We start from the raw sequence: 23038 nt of genomic DNA, 5'->3' as shown, positions 1-23038 counted from the left end.
AAATGACATTGAGAGGCAAGCTACTGAAAAGTTTTCATGTCAGTGCGCTGATTCTGGGCCTACTGAGAAGCATAGTATTAGTTTTATGAATCCCAGGTGGGCGATCATGTGTTTAAAAAGGCTCACAGCAAAGACAGAGCGACTCCGAGTAAAAAGCATTCCTGCGGAAGTCCTTGGACCATGTGTCAATTGGTGGAGTTATACCGCACGGCCTTGAATGGTCGCCACCTTAAATGGCATAGTCCTTGGCCACGCCGAGATGGAGTCCTGTCACTCTCGCTCTCGGGATTGATTATGTGCCGCTTTTATGGGAACGGCACATGAAAGCGCCACAGAATAGAGGCATCAGTGGGGCGCATGTAGGCCGCAGCCAGAGTGCTCGATGTCTGAGACACAGATGTCTCTGTCCCGTATGAACCGCTGATCTCGGCTGCAACTGGGAACTTTATGACACCACAGAGGACAAGATCTCTCTGTATCTCAAGCCAACGCGTTATGGCTTTCGCAGATGATTTGTCGTCACAACACGATAAAAACATAAATACGCATACAGTGAGCAGCTGAGTGTGTTCACGTGTCCCACAATCTGACAGTTTGGATCCACTCACGGATTTTGGAAGTTGAGGGGTTTTTTTGCATGTGGAAACATGGTCATTATGTGGTTCAAGAGGATGAATGCACGATGATGCAATATGTATATATAGTACTAGGATTTAATTCATGTATATATATATTTTTTAATGACTTTAGTGTTTGCATCAAAAGCAGCTACATTCATCACAATGCTACTACTACCTCATATTTATGAACAACAAAATCCATTTGTGTTGTAATCCTAATCCTGGTCTTTGTCTTGTTTTGCTTTGTGGACCGTAATCCTCCAGGGAACGCCAGGACGAGACGGCTATCCGGTAATGTCCATTTCAGTGTCCTCCTTTAATTAAAGAGCAGCTCACATCTGCTGTCCTGCATGAACAGTATTAGTCGCCGTGTTGCCTTGACTCGTGCATGTTCTGCTCGTTTGGTAGGTTCAGTACCCGTCTAGAGTAATGGCATTGCGTTGAGGCAGAGCAACACCTGGTGGTTCTGTCCAGTACAACACTTCAACAGACTGAGTGTTCTAATGAGCGACTGTTGCTATACTAGTCTCAACATACGGGATTATAATTCATTCAACATATGTGGAAAAGTGTTCTTTTTTTTTTAAGGAACACTTTTGTAGTACATCATTTTAATGTTCAGCAATCTGTCTCCCTGATGAAAGAAAGCCTACTGATTTGATGACGTGTGATTTTGCAAAACGTAGGAAATTTTACAGACTACATCTAGGGCTTGACAATTAACAGGGAAGCATCGGCATGTCGCATGTTTTCCATCAACGGGGGCCACGCGTTTCTGCATCCATGCATCAGCATTATGGCTGTTGCTCCAGAAAAACGCTAATTCCCGATATCATAAAAGCACGGGAACAGTCAGCGAGCATAGCCAACCCCTGCAGACAACCAGGTCCAGATGCAATGGGTTGCATGCCTTGGCAGCCCTCGCGCTGCCGTAAGATCAACAGGGAAATGCAAAAGCCTGTGAAGTGGCTCCAATCATAACAAGCTGAGCGGCTCGGAGCTGGATGTGCTGTGCGCAGCCACATGTGGGCTTTGCTGGACTTCCAGTTCCCTCCGCAGCGATCACTAAACACTCCATCCATCTCGCGCTCGCCGTCTGTTAGCGTCTGTTAGCGTTTGGGTGTGCGTGTGTATGCGTGTGTGTGCGTGTGCGTGTGCGTGTGCGTGCATATGTGTGTGTGTGTGTGTGTATAATTGTGTGAAAGAGAGAGAGTGTTGGTGCTTTCCCTTTCACTATTACAGCCTACTCCACTGTCCAGGTCCTGTGTTTATGACCGGCATTAGTCCAGTTTGGAATCAGTCACAAGTGCATTGACAGCAGTGCTCTTGACACGGGTCATCCGCTGACCCCGATCGACGCAGCCCCGGACCCAAGTCATGCGTGTTGTGAGCTGCAAGCTCAAGTGTTTAGTTTCCCAGAAAGCCAACAAATACGGTCAGTGAGAGCAGGTGGCCCGCTGTGTACTCAAGATGTGTTAAAAGGACAGAAAAAAAAAAACTTCAGCCAGAAGAGAAAGGGAACAAGTCCATCATCACGTTTTTCCCCCGAAAGGAGAGCTTAATGTTTTTTTTTTCGTTTGATTTATTTTATCCGTCTTTGGCTGTTTGCAAAACACACAGCCCAGCTGAGAGTGTCCTGTGGGGGTCACGTCTCTGTGGACCTTTCAGCACCTTGATTGCAGTGGACAGCGACCTCCCTGCTCCCGCTAATGAATGTGCCTGGCCGGGTTCGTAAGGTGGGACCCTACAGATGGAAACACTCCATAGCTCACCGGGCCAGGCTCTCACAGACTCTCCCGAACATCAAAAGCTGGTTGCAGTTGCCCTCTATTTGTTCTTTTGTTCGATCCACTTTTTCAGGGCTCTCTTTTTTTTCCCCGATAGGATTCGCTCCGTGGCCTAACACATGTGTGTTAATAAGAGCCATGGTGAACACTGACCCCGGGGGGAGCCAGTCTTACAGGAACTGGTACAGTCGCGGCACGGGGGTGGGGAGGGGGCCGTGGGGTGGAGGGGGTGGAGGGGTATGTAGGGCTCGGAGCTCTGGGCAGGTCAATGTGGTCGTTGTCAGTGGGGCTGTCCGAAGCGATTGAGTTCCTGCCCGTCAGGGGAGCAGAAACAGGCACATCTGGGGAACGTCTCCACATGTCTCTCATGCACAGACCACAGGCCCTGGACTCCCTGATGGCTACCTGATCAGAGAACATTTTTGGCTAAAGGTCAAAGAAACACACATGCCGAAGACAAACACTGCACGCTTACCTTGTGCTCTTTTTCTTGCACGCCATTATGTTTTTCTGTACACATGTGTGTTTAGGGGGGGCGCGGTCAGTTAAGCAAAGTAATCCCTTAAGTAGTGCAATCTGAGAACCTGGGTCCGAGCCGCTGTGGGAACGTGTTAGACAGCCGTGGTCTCGCTGACAGTGTGCAGATGTGAGTGTTCTTAGATGACCTCTTAATGGGGAAGCCCCCGAGAGGCATGTGATTCTCTGGACTGCCTGTCATAACGCGTGCGTCCTTGATCCCTCTCTCACTCTCTCTCTCTCTCTCTCTCTCTCTCTCTCTCTCTCTCTCTCTCTCTCTCTCGCACTCTCTCTCTCCATCCAGGGCCCCCTCGGCATGGACGGGAAGCCAGTGAGTATCCACATCTGTCATCGCACTGTCAGATTAAGGCACAGAATAACGTGTTAAACGGGGTATAATAGAGGGGGCTGTTTCTGCTGTCTGCTCGGTCAGTTCATAGCCCGGCTGTGACAGATATATGTGTCACCGAGAGGTTTCTGAACACAGGGCCACGGGCCGCAGAGCTGCTAGCAGAGCAAAATTCACTGTTTATGAGGGGTTTTTTTTCCCTCTCCCTCCCTCTAATGTCAAAAACCTCTTTTTTTCTCTCTTCTGCTGCTATCAGGGCATACCTGGGCCAAAAGGAAGCCAGGTATGTAGATCTCCATTTCTTTGTCAAGAGTTGTTCTAGGCAGTTGTTGTAAGTGCTTTGCGAATGGCAGAGTTTATGTAAACAATAGTCATTGAACCAGATACTGGGAAAACGCAATGGAATATGTTCTCAGGCAGATGGCGGAAAAACAACAACATGTGTGTGTTTGACCAACGTATCCTTGGCTTCAGGAAATACACAATATGTCAGAAGTTATTTATCGGTTATCAAATACTAGTTAGTTCACGATCACAATGCTCACTGGGCTGTGGAGTTGCAGGTCTAAATCTCACCCAGAGTTGTTCTTCTCATTCCACTTTGTTATGCACTATTTCAGCCAGCATGGATGTGTTTCAGGAATTTGGGAGCCAGAAGTCCAAGTTGTAATTGTATATCAACAATACTTTAGTTATTTGTAAGCCTACCAAATGGGCTGATAATGGTAAAAAATATTTTTCGTGCTTGGGCAACTTTTGTGTTCTCTGAACTGTAGTTAACTCTAGTACACAAAATACACAAAATTATAGACTTCGGTTGGCGCTTGGGTGCTGCAAATTCCAAAAGTAAACCAGCGCGATTCCACAATACAGCCTCTGAAATACGCAAATTACTTGCTGTCATATCCACTGATATTTCACTCTGTTGCTGGTCCAACCGTAAATGCATCTGCAGCATCATTCTCCCAGTAGTTAGACAGATCTCCGGGGTATTGTTGGTTTTAAGATAATCTCAAACAGTCCTGTAGTTACTGCTCTACTCAGAATGTGTCAGCATGGAAAAGTCAGGAAAATCAGAACATCATGAACCCGAGAACATCCAAAACCGCGAGAGAATAGAAGGATTTTCGAGTTAACACATGCAGCAGTGATAAGCCACTTGACCAAAACTGCCCCTTGACGAGATCAACACCAACCCTGGGTTGTGTCTCACTTGTAACTACTGCTGCAGTCGCTCAAGGCTGCAAACTTCATCTAGTCCTCCAGATTAATCGCTCTGCCATGCGCGTGTGTGTTTACATCTGAGGGGCCTAGGAGGAATGGCTTGAGCAAATGGTGGAGTGTCACACACACACACACACACACACACACACACACGCACAGGCACACACACACACACACACACATATACACACACACTCACACATGCACACACACTAAAATAAATGAAGTGTTTCAAACTTGGAAGGGGACTCTTTAAAAGCCCATCACATTAGCAGTGAGAGTTTACACATAGAAACCAGAAGAACCTCATAAACAGGTTATAATCGCTCCAAGGCCCAGAATACGGGTCGTGTTTTGTGGCTGTCATGCGAGCAAGAAGACAAACAGCTTCGCTCCTCCATAGCTAGATGAACTGCACCGAATCTAATCCATGAGTTATGTAGCCGCCCTTAAAAAGCGACAATGAGACACGTTTTGAGACGTATTGTTTATAGGCAACTGTTTTTTGAGTCGTCAAATGCATTCTTCAAATTCAAACACTGTACTGCTATTTTAAATCATTTCATTAGCATTCCCTTCATGTGTAAGAGATCTCTCTCTCTGACGTGAGTAATTTAAGCGTACGGACTGGGCTTTTCAGGGGCTTTAGTTAACACATGGGAAAATGCATTCGAAACGGCAAGAGCCTGAAACAACAGCCCCTGCATTCTGAAACATTTTTAAATGCCGTCCATATGTCAGAGAGCTGTCAGAGGCGGTAAAGCAGAGAGGCCCGCTCGTTTTCAAAGACAGTATCAGCAGATGTACTTCAGCTCAATCACCACATGCGTCCAATCCAGGGCCCTGGGCCACGGGCGCCCATGACTTCACAGGATTAATTGTAATCAGGAGAGAGCTGACTCAAATGTGCCTGCAAAACCGACTGTGTATACATCACGCTCGCAGATAGTCGCCGAAGCGCTGGTTCCTGTGCGCCACGTCCATAGGTGGAGTCTGTGAGATCTTGGCTCGAGCGATGAGAAAGGGTTGTGTGTGTTATGAAAATAACAGTTCACTTGTCCAGTGTCCTAATTTTTGAAAAGAACCATGAAACTGCTCTTTTGAAACAAAGGATTTTTTGGAGGAGAGGGTGGGTTGGTTGGGGTGAGTTGGGGGGGTATGGGTTCAAGATTTGATCTTTTCATGTGAGCCTAACTCCTGATCCCGCTGTTGATTTCCTCTGTTGCCAGGGTTTGCCAGGAGTTAAAGGAGAAAAGGTACGTTATGAAATCTGTCCATGTGCATTACTGCGCAGTGCACCCTGCTATAAAAGCACTGTAATAAACGTTTGGGCATAATGAAGACCAGACCCTCGGCATTACAAGCAAGTTTGGAACAATGGTCTCTCAGAAGAACACAGGATCGAATTAGATGTCATTTGTGTGGTGCCTGTGTCAAATCCGATTGGTCAAAACTGACTCTTTTTTTCGTTCTTTTTCCTTTTTTCCTTCCTTTCGTTCTTTCTTCTTCTCTTTCTCAGGGTGACCAAGGAGGCGTCGGCCCCAGGGTGAGTGTGCAACCTTAAGCAGAGCCTCCCTTTGTAACCCAACCAGAGACGTGGCCCCAGCTGCCACTGTCATCATTGGGAGCAGCCTCTCTGACCGTTAAACAGCCACACTTATCCACAGCAGTTAGCCTGCACCGGGCATCCAGCGTCGTATCCCTCCACCGCTCCCCACCACTCCCTCCAGCCTCCCTCTCTCCATCCGCCTCCCAGCGGGAGAAAATATAGTGCGTGTCCAATCAGGAATTCCACCAAAAGGGTCATACTGGTTTTCTATTTATAACAGCCCTAGCCATCACGGGCCAGCCATTTAGGCTGTTTAACGGCAGTGACCTGTAGGCCCCCATCGCCCACGAGCCAAATTGGCTCTATTAAAAACAGTTGCTGTCGGGCAGGCCCACCTCTTAAAGTGATTATACTGAAGAATGCTTTGAATAGTTTGCATTGCAATATCGTCCACGCGATGCTCACTGACGATGGAAATTCTCCCCCAAAACCATTAAGTCATACATGAGTGTACTGAAAGACAAGCGCTTAATTTTCCCATTAATAATAATGCGTACAAAGGGCTGAGTAATGAGAGGAAGTCCGCCTTCTATGAAATCTTATTTTAACAGTAACTTGGAGGGAGTTCCTGGAATCACTTGAAAGTTATTATGGGAAGAACCTCACAACTTTGACTACCCCAAAAAAGCAGTCAATTAAAGTGATTTTTTTTTCTTTTTCTTCTTCTTTTTTGAGCTCTGAAAAGAGTTTTCTCCTCACAGATGGCAAATTGTTGTGTAACCCGAGTGCACTTAACAGGTGGACCCGTGGCCTTTCCTCTGTACTTGACCCCTGTGGCCTTGAATGGAGCGAATTAAGTGCGGCCCCGGGTCAGTCTATGCTGGCCCGTCCATCCATTACTGTCAGTGCTGACGCACTGCCGTCTGCCGCCGCAGGCACATGCTTATATGAAGACTTTAACCCGTTTCTGTTTGCTTCTCATTGAAACGGCACGCTGCATGAGTTAGGAGGCATCGATATAACAGGACTAAGGGGAGAATGTCAGCTAGTGCACAAGCTTAATTACTCCAGGTCTGTATGTCATGGATTCACTTTTTGAAGTGGAGTTTGGGGGTGTTTTGCGTTTCATTTGTGTATGACAGTGACGAATTCCTGGAAGCAAGTGGCGCGGGTGAGAGAGAGATAGGGTGGGACCAGGAGATGACCTCAGGTGGGATGCGATCCCGGGTCCCGGTCAGTACTTGGACCCGAATGAGGTCCAGGGCCTGCAGCCACGGGCGCCACACCTCCTCCTCTTTAACTTGTCACTGCTCATTTGTCATCGAAACAGCATTCGCCGTTTGTTAGGATAAGATCACTCGCCAGAGCTGATGTGGGCTGATAGGCGAGCTTGATTACTCCAGGTCCGAGCATCACAACACAACAGCAAAGTGGGACGCGAGCCCAGATCGCCGTGTTCTGGATTTCATCATGGCTATTGTGAACTGCGCTCAATAACCAGTGTCACTGTGGGAAGCGAGCGCAGAGAGAGAAAAATCACTCCGGGGAAAATGTGATTTTACTTCTCCTCGACCACAGCTATCCGAGCAAACCGCGGCCCCGATGCAAACCTCATGGCCATTATGTGTCTCTTCCTCTGCGCCAGCTCTTTGGGGCTCCGGCGGAGAAGAAGAAGTGTGGCATGTCCAGACGCGAGCTGTTGTGACATTTAGAGTGGTCAGCGCAGCGCTGCAATTTAGCCCTATGGAAATGGAAGTCAGGTTGAGCGGTGCTATTCGGATTGTCACATGTTGCTCTGAATCGCTGGCCCCCCACCTCGGCCTCACCTCATGCTTGTGTAAACAGTCTCTCTGTCTCCCCCTGCTTCTGCATCTGTCATCATGTCCCATCATGCCCCCCCCCCCCCCTGCTCTCTCCTCGCCCTGCACTATACCCTTCTGGCCTTCTCTGCCCCCACCTCCAACTCCATCAATCCATCTCTCTATCTCTCCATCTATCTATCTGTCCCTCCATCCATCTTTCCATCCATCCATCCATCCATCCACCCCATCCCCTTAATACCTTATTATCTGCCCTGCTCCCCACCCCCACCCCGCCCTCTCTTGTTACCCCCACCTTTCCATTCCCAGGGTCCTCCTGCAGAAGCCATCTCTGCAGGCCTGCTCAGTAATCAGATTCAAATGAAGGTTTGTTCCTCTTTCCTACGCCACCCCTGCCCCCTCCCCTGCACACACGCCCACCCCCACACCCCCCTCCTCCTCCCCCCCACCCCCCTTAGTGCTGTCTGTCTCCAAAGCCGTGACACTAGCTGGTCTGTGCTGGGGTCCACGTGGAGGCCTCCTCTGAAGGCTTCTGGTTTTCGCAGGTCTTTGATGGGGTCCCGCAGCCTCCTCTCATCTCCTCTTCCTCTCAGACTCTTCCTTTGCTCACTGCTGCTTTTGCTTTCCCTCCTCTTGCGGTCAGGAGACGGGTGTGTCTGTCACGACTGTCATCTTTTCATTTAGACGCCTTTTGTTTTCAGCCTTTTGTTGTGTTTTTTTCTCTCTTTCTTTCCATTTTCTCTCTTTCTTTTCCTCTGCTTCTTGGCTCTAGATGGTCTTCCCTCGACATGACCACGGCTTTCTTTCAGGTGACCAGCATGTTTTTCCAAGGCGCCTTCTGAAGGTAGAGCAAGCCTGTTGCATGCCTCAGCTATACCTTACACTATCTCTCTCTCTCTCTCTCCATCTCTCATCTCTCTCTCTCCTTCCCTATTCTCTCACTTTCTATTTCTCTGTATTCTGCTCAAATTGTGCATGTATTCTCTCTCCTGGCCTTTCCACTTACTGTTATAAGTCTGTTGGGACCCCTGTCTGTTTCCAATTAAAACTTAAGCTGAAAGTTGGACAAGTTAAAACCCCTTCTCATAAAGGCCACTCAGATGACTAGCTTTGTTTTATGGATGTTAAGAAAAGTATAAACCTGCCTCACAAAAATAATATAAATAGTCTTTTCTCTTGTCAATGCAAGTGCCCTTTTGTAATATAATTGGGCAAAAGTTATTTGTGTATAATGCCATAACAATCAACCGCAAAATTTTTGGTTTTCCAGCCACGCTGGGCTGTATTTAACACATTGGGTTTGGCAAACATCCCCCAGCCTCTTAAGATCTGCCTGTCACGACTGAGAGTGCCTCTGCCATCACGTTACTTAGAAAAGGCCCAGCTGAAACACAAATGACACGCATGCAGCTGTATTTTTTATGGTTACCAATATACGATTATTACATTTTAGCATGAAATTGTGACTCATTTTGATGTGTTGTTTTGATGCCTGCATTTTCTCTCATTTCGCCACCCACACATCCACACACCCACACTAATGTTGTTATTTTAGGGAGATCAAGGACAAGTGGGGCCTCCGGGCCCTCCAGGGCCCCCAGGGACTCCAGGCCCCAGGGGACCGCCCGGGAACACGGGGAGGGATGGACCGAGGGGATTCCCTGGAGAGCCGGTACGTGCCGTCACAGGATGTGTTTACCTCCGGGACAGCAGGTCTGATTCACTCATCGATGAGTCACACACTCATGCGCGCGCACACACACACACAGACATAAACACTCCTCTATCACACACACACACACACAGATACTCACACAAACACTACATCACACATACACACTCCATCACACACACACACACACACACACACATACACACACACACTTACCAGGTGCTCCAGTGTGAGTGCCAGAGAGGGAGATGACACTTGCTATGACTCTCACTTGGGCTTAATGACTCACCATTAGTTACTACGATTAAACACTCCCAGCTTGTCCCTCCAATCCACACACATGTCTAATCAGTGAGCCATACAGACCCCTGTCACACAGACACACAGACCAGGCCAAGAAAGCCACTGCTCTGTCACATTTGGAAGGCTAACAATGAGCAAGTTCAATGAGCAAGTTCTAATGAGCCAGTTCTACCCTAACCCCCACCACTCCTCCCCAGCCCTGGTTCCCCTGGTCCCCCATCCCGTGTCTGTCAGGCTCGTTCAGACTGAACCCAAAAGGGTCCGCCGTCTCTGCACACAAACACACACACACACACACACACACACACACACACACACACACACACACACACACAGAGCCCTGGATGCCACAGATGCGACGGCTCAAAGCTGCCGTTCACATTGAGAGCAGATGTTCCAGGGTCAGCCAGCTCAAAGGCCACTTCCTGTTGTTGTGTCCCTTAATTGTGTTTATCTAAGCTCACTGAAACCGCCTCATTAGCAGCTTGAGAGGGCTGATGGCGGAGCCTGTTGCTTCTCACCAGACGCGTAGTGTTAACAGAAAAGACACTCCGACGTCACCGAGATTTATTTACAACCCAGACACCCCCAGTGTCCCTGCAGGCTTTGAAGCCCGTCCCATAATTCAGTGCGTTGAGACCTGTCACCAAGTCTCATCATTAGACCATATGCATGCGAGGGAAGCTCTGACTGTTCCGTTATTTGAAGTGTCTATATGACATATCTTCCAAGGACATCAAATGCCTCTTCTGATGTGGAAGATAATGATGTAATAGCTTACGTCTTAAAGAGTTTTGATTTGAGGATGTAAATCATTTGGTGGGACCTCTCATCATCGAAAAGCATATTTTTTATTAAAGGTCGCCTGTTTAAAGGGAGAGATACTTTCCCTTTAAGGCTACTCAGAGTGCAGTGCTTGCTGTTTTAATGCTGGGAGAGTTTAGAGAGGCTTTGTGTTGGTACAATGCCCTCCGTCTGTGTTTTTCGGGCAAACAAGCCAAAGAATTTATGACAGGAAGAGAGGGCTTAACATTTTATTCTGCTATGAAGTTGTTGTTTTTTTGTCTGTTTAACTTGTGAGGTAAATTGTGCTTAACTACAAAAGAATGTGAGGCAAGGACATAGGAGCCCACAACTCAGCAGTATTTCACCGAGCAGACCCACAATCAAGCTGTATACTGACCCCTAGTGGTTATTGAAAGAAATGACTCCTCACAGATGTTGACATGTTTATATTTATGTGAGGTGTTTTAAACCTTCATCTGTCTTTCACAGGGTGCTCCTGGACGTGATGGCATTGAGGTGTGTTTTCTCACATATATATATTTTTATTTATTTACATTTTTATTGATTTCTGCATGCAGTTAGGACAAAATAGAGGTAGTATAGAATGCTATAGAATAGATTTTAACTTCAAATTCTAACCTCTGAACAGGGACCGAGAGGGCTCCCAGGCATTCAGGTCAGCATAATAACTCAGATACAAGAGCCACATGTAATAGTGCATGCACACATAGACACATGCATGCAGACTCCCTCACACACTAAGGTGACTTGAAGTGTGTGTGTGTGTGTGTGTGTGTGTGTGTCCTTTCAGGGCGATGACGGTGAAGATGGCGGGCCAGGGCCACAGGGACCTCCAGGAATAAAGGTACTATTATCTGGTCCGCACTGACAAGTAGAAAGAGCACTTCTTTTGTAACTAGAAAAGCACTCGGAGAGCGCAAACCTCCGCCAAGCGAACACATACAGTAACCGCCTCCTGCATCCAGACAGTGATACGGATCACTCAAATTTAATCATTTCTTTCTTGGGTCATTTCAGACCTTCCCTGAAAATGTAATTGAAATCCATCATTAACTTTTTGAGTTATTTTGCAAGCAAACAGACAGACAGACAAACAAACAAACGAACCAATAAACAAACCAACAAACCCCGATGAAAACATAGCCTCCTTGTGCGAGGTGACAAATGAAAGTTCTAGAGACCAGTGTCAGTGTGCGTTTTCCTGGCCACAGTACTGGTCTGTGGAGGCCAGGAGGTCATGTGTTGTTTTTGTCTCCCGTTGCTGATGTGCAGGGAGAGCCTGGCGTGTCGGGTACTCCGGGAGAGAGGGGCATCGACGGGCTCCCAGGGATGAAGGTGAGGCACCTGCCTGTGTGCCATCACAGATGGAGTGTCACATGATCAGCAGGGCTCAATGTCTGAGGAGATTTAGTAACAGAATGAGTGGAATGACAACTACAACAACAACAAAAAACAAGAAAAAAAACATGTTTTGCACAGAAGGCATTAGACCGAAACACATCTGGCAAACACAAACAAATCCAATCAAATTCTCAATGTCAATGAAATTCTCAGTCATATGTTTGGTCCAGCAATCTAAAATTGTAAAGTGAATATTGAATGAACCCTGCTTCCAGGTTTAACAAACATCTATATACGCGAATTTGTTTATAATTGAATGCCATTTGACAGAGAAGCATATGTGATACAAGTAAGCATATGTCTGGTATGTATAAATAATGTGGTGATGTCTCTAAAGGGGGAGAAGGGCGATTACGGAGGGCATGGGCCTCAAGGAATTATGGTGTGTAATTCTCTGTGCGTGTGTGTGTGTGTGTGTATTTTGTGCATCTTGTGTGTTGGTGTGTACATTTTTATGCATCGTATATGTGTGTTTGTGTATAGTTCTCCCTTTATGTACTTGTGTGTGTTTTTGTGCACGGTATATACAGTATGTGTGTCTGTGCTTGTGTGTTTACCTGGATGCTTGACTGGACTCCATCTCTTGTCTGTGTAGGGTTTACCTGGAGAAAAAGGAGCCCCTGGTTCATCCGAGGGAATTGACCTCACTGAAGAACTCCTCCACGCTCTTAGGGTGAGTAGTTACTATGGAAAGCTGGTATTCTGGGAGGGAATCTGTATTGAGTTGTACAAACAAAGCCTTCATATGCACTGCACATGTGCACGGTACACATCTCATGCTTTTGTATGTTCGTGTCCATTGTCTACAAATTTCATGCAAATTACGTCCCTGTTTCTCTTTCAGGGACCTCCGGGCCCACCGGGAGAACCAGGACCTAAGGCAAGACCACCCTGTCTCGACAGATATTTAGTTTGACAAGGCACTAGGCAGTATAACTGATGTCTGTGGCACCACCCCTCCGTTTGCCTGTGTTTAGTTTGAATGCAGCGGGTCTGGACATATGATTGCAAGTGATGTGCTAATGCTTGTCATATGTGTGTGTGTGTGTGTGTGTGTGTGTGTGTTTGTTTGTATCGCTCGTGCAGGGAGAGGACGGCTTCCCTGGCATACGCGGAACAGACGGAGCGCAGGTGCAGTAATGTCTGACCATAGCTGACCATATCTGACCATGTCCTGACCTGCACCCACCATGATTACCTTTCAGCATGAACGCACCATGTAGGACTTGCGAGAGACTGTGTTTGAAATGTGTATGGAAATGGGCCTTCTCCTCCTCCGCAGGGCCCACATGGGGAGAGAGGAGAGGACGGGAGGCCAGGGTACCCAGGGGAGAAGGGAGAGAGGGGGGAGATGGGTCTGTCCGGCCCATCGGTGAGTCTGCTGATTATACACATACGCATGCATTCATATGTGCATACATGCATACATACAGTATGTGCATACATACAAAGAGCAAACGTATGTTGCACATGAACTAAAGCTATTGTTGGGCATATGGGAGCATTGCAATGACCCACAAATGTATCTTTTTAGAGAGATTTTTGTGTAAGGTGCTGGCATTTTAGAGCACTGAGTGAACCAGCACAGCCTGTTTTGTAATTGTAGTTTGACCACCTTATAGTAGACTGAATGTTTCATAGCGGTTGTGCCATTGAGTACGTTTGTTGAGGTAGGACATTTCACAGTTTCATTTAAAGAAGATCTGACTTGCCATACCGTAGTATTGACATAACTTCCATCGCTTTGTCAGGGTGTGGATGGCCAGAAAGGAGAGAAGGGAGACGCTTGGATTCAGGACAACCTGGTAAGAATAGCATGTCATCACCTGAACAGGGCACACACACTGAATGGGAATGGTGCCATGGCTTGTTTACACACGTGCTAGCCAAGCTTAATAAGTTACGTAACAGTGGGAAATCAGACAGGTGTTTTGGCCTTTTTTTTAAATCTCTCTCTTTCTCTCCCTCCCTCTCTCTCTCTCTCCCTCTCTTTCTCTCTCGCGTGCCCGCTCTCTCTCTCTCTCTCTCTCTCTCTCTCTCTCTCTCTCGTGCCCGCTCTCTCTCGCTCTCTCTCTCTCTCTCTGTGTGTGCTATATTTAAGCAATGTGGCACAAGTGAGCGTTGGGTTTGTGAAAGGATATTCCCACAGCTATGGTTTGGCAACAGATAACCACAGCCGTGGGATTAACCTTTATCAACACTATGATCATGAGTGCTATTTATTGCATTTGTATAACAGTTCCAGTCACAACTAATTAAGTTTAGAGACATCAAATTGTTTTCGATCATCCATTTTGATTCTGCCTCTCAAAAATAGTTCTAATCAATAGTCTTGCCATTTACTGTTGCCAAACAACAGAATGTCACTCTGTTCATATACTTTGTATGCTCTTTGTCTGCTCGCTTGTCCTCACGTTACATGTCAATCTGAACATTCACCCAACTCCAGTTACTCTGTCCTCTCTCACTCAATAACAGTCAAATGGGACGTTATGAAATCAATGCTCTCGAACATTTGCATCAGACAGTTCAGTGCTAAACGTTGAGTGATTACAAGTGTGGATGTCCTGAGGTATCACCTCTCATGGAAAGCCTCTTGTCCAAACAGATACCGGTGATGAATATTTCATTTCTAACTGTTGTGTTTAAAAAAAATGACAGCTCTGTAGCTCTGTTTTAACTGAGGTGTACTGGTGCCCTCCTCCCTGCAGGCACAGATCATCTCACTGCCGGGACCTCCAGGGCCTCCTGGCCCCCCGGGGCCCCAGGGACACCAGGTGAGTCTAGCCAGGTGTAGAGAACACCTGAGGAACAAGCGATGGCGATAATCTAATCTAAAAGCATTTTCCTTTGAGTAGTGTTAGACATTGATTTGAAGCGTGAGTTTATAACACAAGCTTTGTCTTCCAGGGCCATGGAATACCTGGCCCCAAGGTAAGAATTCTTTTGACCATTACATAAGCTACTTACATACTGGAAAAATGTTGCCCTTAAACAACAATTTTGCACTTTGAAAAAATGTATCTACATTTGTCTGCCATGTCAAAACACAACATAGTTTTACATGTAACTTAGTGTTCAACCGAGACAGTATTGATAACATTCATTTTTGAGTGGAACTTTTCCATTCAAACGTTTCCATTTGGATTCAAATTGTTAATCCATGCAGACGGTTTGTATGTAATACAATAACTTATGTATAGATCAAAACATGACTGTAATGATTGGACCAGCTCAAAGCTCACTCCAAAGTTGCTGACATAAGGGCAAATAGAAAGAGGAAATCAAACTCACCAAACCTGTACCGCACAGATACATTTCCTCAGGCCATTTCAGAGAATCTTCCTGAAACTATGCACGTAAGATCTAGTCAAGTGCTCACTGACTTGTAAGCTTTCCTGAAAGAGCTCATGTGGCTCTGAGCGCTTTGCACCACATTGTACTGTCCACTATTTTGTACTACACAAACACTAAGTCGTTCATTATTCTTTACGCAGTTTTTACCTCACAAATAGATTTTAGCCACTGTTATTTCCCCCAAATCCTGTTGGAAAGCTTCACTTAAATCAACTCTGGTGGCCGAGAGCCAAAACACACATCATGTAACAGCCTTAAAAAGTGATGTTTACATCAAGACCTACAGCCCACAGTAACTCATGTGCAGACTCGTGTGCCAGTGTGTGATATAATGAAGTGCTACTGTAATGCAGTCATGTTGTGTTAATGAGGAGGTTTATTTGGTGCGACGCGTTAAGCTGGACTCTGTGCACTCAGGGGGAGCCGGGCGAGGCGGGGAGAGGAGAGAAGGGAGAGGCCGGAGAGCATGGCACCCCCGGCCCAAGAGTGAGTCCCCAACAGCACCGCACACACCGCCATGTCTCACCGTTCACAACACCTTTGTCATTGCACAAATACGGAGAGATTGAGTTTGTAGCCTCTGTAAAACAACACCATGGAGGACAGTAAAATACATGCGAGGGAATGGGATTAATAGCAAGGGATTAACAAAAAAAGTATAGCCCAAACAGTCTCACTGTCAAAACACTGTGCTTGTATGTATCCATCCCCTATCCTGTGCTTCATTTTGATGATTTGGCTTGTGATGGTCCTGAGGTGACGTGTAGCTCTCTACCCCCATGCCCAGGGCGCTCCTGGTTCACCAGGTGCTGAGGGATTAGTCGGCCTTCCAGGTGCCAAAGGGGAAAAAGTAAGTACATGTCCCTCCGCGTGCATCTGTCTCTGTTGCAGGGTACACGTCTTAACATGTGACCTTGAATGATCCGTGTCCTGGTAAGAATCAGCGACGTGACTTGAATATGTAATGCACTTTTAATGAAAATGTAATGCTATTAATAGTGAGACTCTCATCTGGTCGGAAACACTGTTTCATTATTATTCTCTTCTTCCATGTGTCTGGCCACAGGGCAAACAAGGCCTGCCTGGATTAGATGTGAGTATTGGATTCCATTTTTTTTGGGGGGGGGGGGTCATGCTTAAGATTGGTCGCATTTAGTGTGATAAATGGATCTTTTCTGGGCTGTGATTGGTCCTGAGACTGTGTTTGATGTGCAGGGTTTCCCAGGGCTGATGGGAGAGAAAGGGGACACGGGAGGCAGAGGAGAGAAGGTTGGTGCTGCTGCACTCACTCACACTCAGCACCCAGCCGGCCAACCAGCTGGAGATCAATGAGTCAAATCAATGAGTGATGGATGGGGTTATGGAGTTTTTTGATCAAATGTTCATCGCTCTCTTTCTCTTTCACTCTTTCTCTCTCCCTCTCACTCTATCTCTGTCTCTCTCTTTCTGTCTCTTTCACTCTTTCTTTCTTTCTTTCTTTCTCTCTCTCTCTCACTGTTTCTTTCTCTCTCTCTCTCTGTTTCTGTCTATTTCACTCTCTTTCTTTCTCTCTCTTTCTCTTTCTTTCTCTTTCAATCTCTCTCTCTCTCTTTTTGTCCCCTTCTCTCTCTTTCTTTCTCTTTCACTTTCACTCTCTCTCACTATCTGTCTTTCTTTCTCTTTCACTCTCTCTAGCCTCTCTATCAGACTGTCAACTAACATGACAACCAGTGACAACATATTGAACAGCGTTATTGAAGTGGTCATTTTGTCCAAATTCCATGCTAACAAACCAATTAAACTGCAAATAGTTGGACAGCACGAAAGTCAACTGAGGGCATACTCACATTAAACACTGCACACACACACACACACACACACACACACTAGTGACTAGGCAAGCACACTGAACTTTTCCGATCAAACATTGTTAATGGTATGGATTGTCTAGTGTGAGTGCACACTTGAAGAGGAAGAGTTACAGGGGAAGCTACACCAGGCGTGTAACTGAAGCGTTCCATTCGCGTTGCGTCGGCTGCAACAATTAGCTTCCACTCTAATCAGTGGAAGTAGCTACACCAGAGTTGATAGTGGCGCGTATGTTCGGGTAAAAATAGACCCTAGACATCTAAAATGTTTTTAACGCATCGCGAACTGAGCGCTTCAGTTACCGTGGCTTCCCTGTTAGCGGCGTGTCTCACCTCTCGTGTCGGTCCTGCAGGGTGACCGCGGCCCGGTGGGGAAGAAGGGCATGAAGGGACAGAAAGGCGAGCAGGGTCCTCCTGGACTGGACCAGCCCTGCCCTGTGGTACGTCACCAACTCCTCTCTTATGTATATAAAGCTCGACCTCTTATAGTTTCATAGCTTTCCTCTAAGCTGTGAGACATGTGGCTTCATGATAGATCACTTTTTTGTTTTACTCAACTTTATAAGGATTCAACTTTTTACAGAGTCTTTATATCCCTGAAGGTTATATGAGTGTTCTGTGAATGGTTGTGTGGAAATGTGGTATGTGAATGTGGAAAAGATTCAGACTGACATGAACGTAACAGAGAACTGAATGAATTTCAATGGCAGGCCGCCAGTGCGTTATAAGGACGTGGTGGGGAAGCAGGGCTGCTCCCTGACGCCCCCTGCCCCCTGGTACAGTATACTGTGTGTTCTGTGTCTATGTGTCTCCCTCAAACCCCCTCATCCTCATCCAGCCAACCCGCAGGCAGTGGTTACTGTACTAGGTGGAAATTTCAAATCAGATATCTCACCAGTCTCGCCATGTTGGGACCAGGAAAGGAGTTTGACTTTGTGTTTTGGTGGATGATGTCAATCAATAATCAACGATGTGACTCAATCAAGGATTCTGAACATTTGTTGCCACTTAGTCAATACATGCGTGATTGTCTAAAACTGAAAGCAGGCTAACAGAAAGCATGAAACCCCCCACAACTACCTCCCATCTTCGCTTATTGCCTTCTAAGGCGTTTTTCGGAGAGTAGAGTTATGCATTTCCTGATAAACACAATGACCACTGCCGGTGGGGCCTGTGAGTATGGCTTGTGTTGTGATTGAGTCTCTGATTGGTGGCTCAGGGTAGCCAGGTACTCTTTTGTAACATTTCAGTCGAGTAGCCTTGACTGTCAGTGCATGGTACCAGTGCTTAACCTGCATTTGTTGTTTAACCTATTGGTTTACCCTCTGTGATTTCTTTCATTCATGGCAGTTGATCACACCTCATGATATTACACTTCATCTAGAACCATTGCCCCTAAACACGCTCAAATCAGAGTTGGACAAAGTCTAAATATGTGTGGAGATGTGTTGCCTGTGTGCGCATGGTGTTCCATTTGTTTGATTTATTTTTTGTTCTGTGTTTATTTTGCCCTGTGTTTCTGCGTGTATGAAAAATGACTCCTTGTGTGGTTGTGATTATGATGGAATGACCTCATAAAGTTTGAATTCAGTGCCCCCCCTTCTCATTAAAGGGATATTCCGCCATTTTTGGAAATACGCTCATTTTCCACCTCCCCTCGAGCAAAACAATCGATATTTACCTTGTTCCCGTTCATCCAGCCATTCTGTGAGTCTGGCGATACAACTTTTAGCTTCAGCCTAGCATAGATCACTGAATCGGATTAGACCATTAGCTTCTCGCCTGCTAGCTTCATGTTTAAAAGTGACTAAGATTTCTGATAATTTTCCCATTTAAAACGCGTCTCCTCTCAAGTTAGAAAGTGCAATAAGACCAACTGAAAATGAAACCTGGCGTTTTTCTAGGCTGATTTGACATGGAACTACACTCTCATCTGGCGTAATAATCAAGGCAACTTGCAAACGTACCATAGGCGCAGTGATATCGTACGCAGCATCTGAAAATAGTCCCCATAGACATCAAGCAGTAGTAGTGCCAGTAGCTGCAAGTTGCCTTGATTATTACGCCAGATGAGAATGTAGTTCCATGTCAAATCAGCCTAGAAAAACGGCAGGGTTCATTTTCAGTTGGTCTTATTGCACTTTCTAACTTGAGAGGACACACGTTTTAAATGGGAAAATTACCAGAAATATTAGTCACTTTTAAACATGAAGCTAGCAGGTGAGAAGCTAATGGTCTAATCCGATTCAATGATCTATGCTAGGCTGAAGCTAAAAGTTGTATCGCCAGACTCACAGAATGGCTGGATGAACGGGAACAAGGTAAATATCGATTGTTTTGCTCGAGGGAAGGTGGAAAATGAGCGTATTTCCAAAAATGGCGGAATATCCCTTTAAGGGTGCACATTGCAGATTGCAAATCAGTGCAGTGATTGACTGGTCTGCTTGGTGTTTGCCTGTGGTGGTCCTCTCCTGTCCCTCAGTATGGTCAGAACTTAGGGTGACAGGCAATAACTAGACCTATTCTATTTCTGCTGACAGGGTCGAGATGGGCTGCCCATAGCAGAATGTTGGAACAAGGTCTGTATTCCCTGCGCTCCTGTCTTGGCGTTCTTAGTCTCACATTTCTACATGGTTGATAAATACTGTTATCATGTGATATTGACGTTTCTCTCTTTTTTTACTCTCTTGCAGTGATCATTGATTTGGAAGCATGGGATTTGTACATATCGATATATATTTTGCAGCTAACACACTTTTTTGCCCTTGTTAACATTTTCTATTTAATATATGGAGGATTTATATAGGATCTGTCTATTTTTTTGGTGTTTTGTTTTTATATAAACTACAGCACTACGTTTGAATATTTGAATGAAGGATGATTTTATGGCATTATAGCATGATGCTTTGTAACAGACACCTGAATGGAAACATATGGGAGACTAGTAAATAACAGCGCTCATAGGATTGATAGAGAATGCTGCTACACCTCTTGAGGGAAAGATAGGAGGTCAAAAAATAACAAACACGACGCCGTATGATTATTGGAATAGGATGCACAATCTTACCTATGCAACATACAGTACACACCAATAGTATCACCCTCCTACATTTTGTCTACCGGGCTTTCAGCAAGTGGTTTGAATTCACGTTAAAGTGACCTCAGCTCTCAGGAATTCTATCTTTTCACATTAATCATATTGACAAAAAAACTCTGCAAAGCAATATAATTAGAACAGAAAACACAAAACAGGTAAACTAGGATAATGCAGTGGTGAGGTATGAAGTTGTATTTTTGTTTGTTTTGTACTTTTTGAATAATGTGTGTTCTGAAAACTGCTTAGCTATGGAATCTTAACGAAAGTCAGTTTGAATATCAAGATACTTTGTTATTAACTGATCAGTTTAAGATTGTAATGGTTGTTGATGTAATGTGCACATAGCTGGTTGTAAATAACATGTCTATAATTTAGAATTATTGAGGACATTTCTGTGTCTTAAGTATGTTTGTCTTTTCAGTATCATTTGTGTATATTTTCTTTGAACATACATTTTGTTAATTATGTCTATTACAAGTTCTGTGCATCAAATGGACATTATCGTTCAATCCACACACATCATATTTTATCTTATTTTTATGGACACTCTGTGGAATATTTACTAAAAATGTTGATGCAGTACTGCACCTGTGCCTGCCATATTGTAGAATACACCCATCTTTCCTGGGACATACAGTACATAGGTTTTTTTTCTTTTTTTTTCTTTTTTTTTTAATCTTTTCCAGTTGCTGTTGACGAAACTGTAAAGGGATTTTCATGGAGTAAATCCAACATACCAAAATTTTCAGGAAACAGAGATAATAAAGAAAGTTCAGATAAACCTTGTTTGTTAAGTGAATTATGTCCATGCTATCTGTTTGTTTGCAGAATAAATAGCTAGATGTGTTCCAAATCCAAAGCTCAGGAGTGAACTGCCGATAGAGGATAGCCATTGTGTCCGTCTGTCGCTCCTCTGCTTATCAGATTGGCTGCATGCAGGATGGTGCACATCTGTGTAACCTGAGCCTACTGAAGTCTGGTTTCCAGAGGCGGACATTCCTGGTTCCAAAGAGTAAAAGTCTTGCCATATATTCTTTCTACCCATGCATTTAACACAGGTGATATCACTAATTATCTGATCTACCTGGCAGCTAATTATGGTTCACTAAATGGTTGGATAAAGTACTTGGCAGGACTTTTACTTTCTGAACCCGGAATGTCTGCCTCTGCTGGTTTCACTGTAAAGGTTGTGTGGTTACTGGATTGAGGCCTGGGATGGCAGGCAGGGGTGTAGTTTGAAATGCTGAGGCCCTATAAAATAATGTAACCAATCACCCCAATAATGACAATGTTGGTCATGCTCTATGAGGGCAATGTTGATCAAGTTCTATGTGGGGAAAGCAATGTGCATTCTATTGGGAGAATTCAGGCTGTGTCCCCCTTAGGTAGAGCATTACCCACAGCAGACCATCACGCTATAAAGGAGGGAGACTAGGTGGTCAGCCAGTGAGACAGGTGGATGGTTGAGATACAATATATTGGAAAGATATCAGAGAGCTTCGAGCGGGATAATAAATCCCTTGAGGCTGATCTTGTCACAGTAACATGTTGTTTTGGCAACTGTTATGCTAGAATCTAAAGATAGGGGATATTGATATACCCATAGGTGGGCTGGGTTTTTGGAGTTTTGCCATTGGCTTTCCACTGCCCTAAGTTTAGCCCATTCTCGGATAACATCAGGAAGGTACAGGTTTGTGCCGAATCAGATACTGTACGTGGTTGTGGTTGTGGTTGTCGGGAAACGGAGACGTTCAGGCAAGAGGTGGGAGTTGTGTAAAGCCTCATCAAAAGCATCATTAGCAGGCAGGGATAATTCTACTGGTATAAGTACAACCGTGAATGCTGAGGAGGAGAAACAGGTGGACATTGGAGACCCGAGGTGAAGGAATCACCATAGTGTTCGTGAAGAAATCTGGTAAGAGGAAAGCAATGGCAAAGTGGCGTGGGCAGTGGTTGAATACAACTCATGACCTATTGTAATCAATGAATAACTTGACAACAGGCAAATCATTGTATGTTTTCTGCAATGTGATCATGTAGGAGTTCATTGCGTATGTATGTAGAGCTCTGGCAGAATTTTACCCTATAATTTAGGCTCTGACAGCAGAAAAGCTAGTTGGCCTGGATATGTTTAGCTGTGACCAACATACATGTACATGTCTGTGGTTCAACAACCTGATGTAAATGCAATGTAAAGAGCAGATATAAATAGCATAGTGGAGCTCCACTCTTGCTGGAACACCTCTGTCATGTGTGTGTGTGTGTGTGTGTGCGTGTGCGTGTGCGTGTGTGTGTGTGTGTGTGTGTGTGTGTGTGTAGGTGTGTGTGTGTGACAGGGGACATTACCCCTCATTAACAACACTTGAAAGGCATTTCTTGCTGCCTATATTTAAAAGTCCTATGTCCACAGTATAGGCCTCCCTGCATTGCCGTTTGGCAGTATGGTACAGCCATGAATGTCCCTGAAATTTCCATAACAGAACAAAATGAACAGATCAGTTTAATTTTTTATTAATAGTCTGACCCACCAACACAAGTGTCAGTAGATTGTCATAAATTACAGAAAAATGTGTTTCCGAGTGTGTCTTATCTAATCCAATAAGACCGTCTGCATTACCCAGATGGCCTACTTATCATTTAAACAAAGGCCAACACCTTTCAGTGTCACACCTACACTTGGATCAGGCAG

General features: G+C 45.3%; 1 protein-coding gene across 1 annotated transcript; it reads left to right on the top strand.

The window, feature by feature from the left end:
* The first annotated feature begins 873 nt into the window (after positions 1 to 873).
* On the top strand, positions 874 to 21124 carry LOC134080370 (collagen alpha-1(XXIII) chain). The gene is made up of 26 exons (XM_062536785.1): positions 874 to 911; positions 3228 to 3254; positions 3529 to 3555; positions 5726 to 5752; positions 6016 to 6042; positions 8175 to 8231; positions 9421 to 9537; positions 11116 to 11142; positions 11276 to 11302; positions 11438 to 11491; positions 11920 to 11982; positions 12386 to 12430; positions 12644 to 12721; positions 12893 to 12928; positions 13135 to 13179; positions 13331 to 13420; positions 13800 to 13853; positions 14760 to 14825; positions 14959 to 14982; positions 15823 to 15891; positions 16193 to 16255; positions 16472 to 16498; positions 16621 to 16674; positions 17606 to 17692; positions 19793 to 19831; positions 19946 to 21124. The coding sequence occupies exons 2-26, from the start codon at positions 3240 to 3242 to the stop codon at positions 19946 to 19948; spliced, it is 1221 nt and encodes a 406-aa protein (XP_062392769.1). The 5' UTR covers positions 874 to 911; positions 3228 to 3239; the 3' UTR covers positions 19949 to 21124.
* The last annotated feature ends 1914 nt before the right edge of the window (positions 21125 to 23038 follow it).

The sequence above is a fragment of the Sardina pilchardus genome, chromosome 5, assembly GCF_963854185.1.
Source record: "Sardina pilchardus chromosome 5, fSarPil1.1, whole genome shotgun sequence".
NCBI lineage: Eukaryota > Metazoa > Chordata > Actinopteri > Clupeiformes > Clupeidae > Sardina > Sardina pilchardus.
Note: the sequence above shows the minus strand (reverse complement) of the source record. Positions and strands in the feature narration are given on the sequence as shown.

Excerpts from the sequence above, each read along its gene's own strand:
- LOC134080370 (XM_062536785.1), top strand. Across the intron at positions 8,232-9,420 it reads GTAATCAGATTCAAATGAAG|GGAGATCAAGGACAAGTGGG; the intron begins GTTTGTTCCTCT and ends TTGTTATTTTAG. Across the intron at positions 11,303-11,437 it reads GAGGGCTCCCAGGCATTCAG|GGCGATGACGGTGAAGATGG; the intron begins GTCAGCATAATA and ends GTGTCCTTTCAG.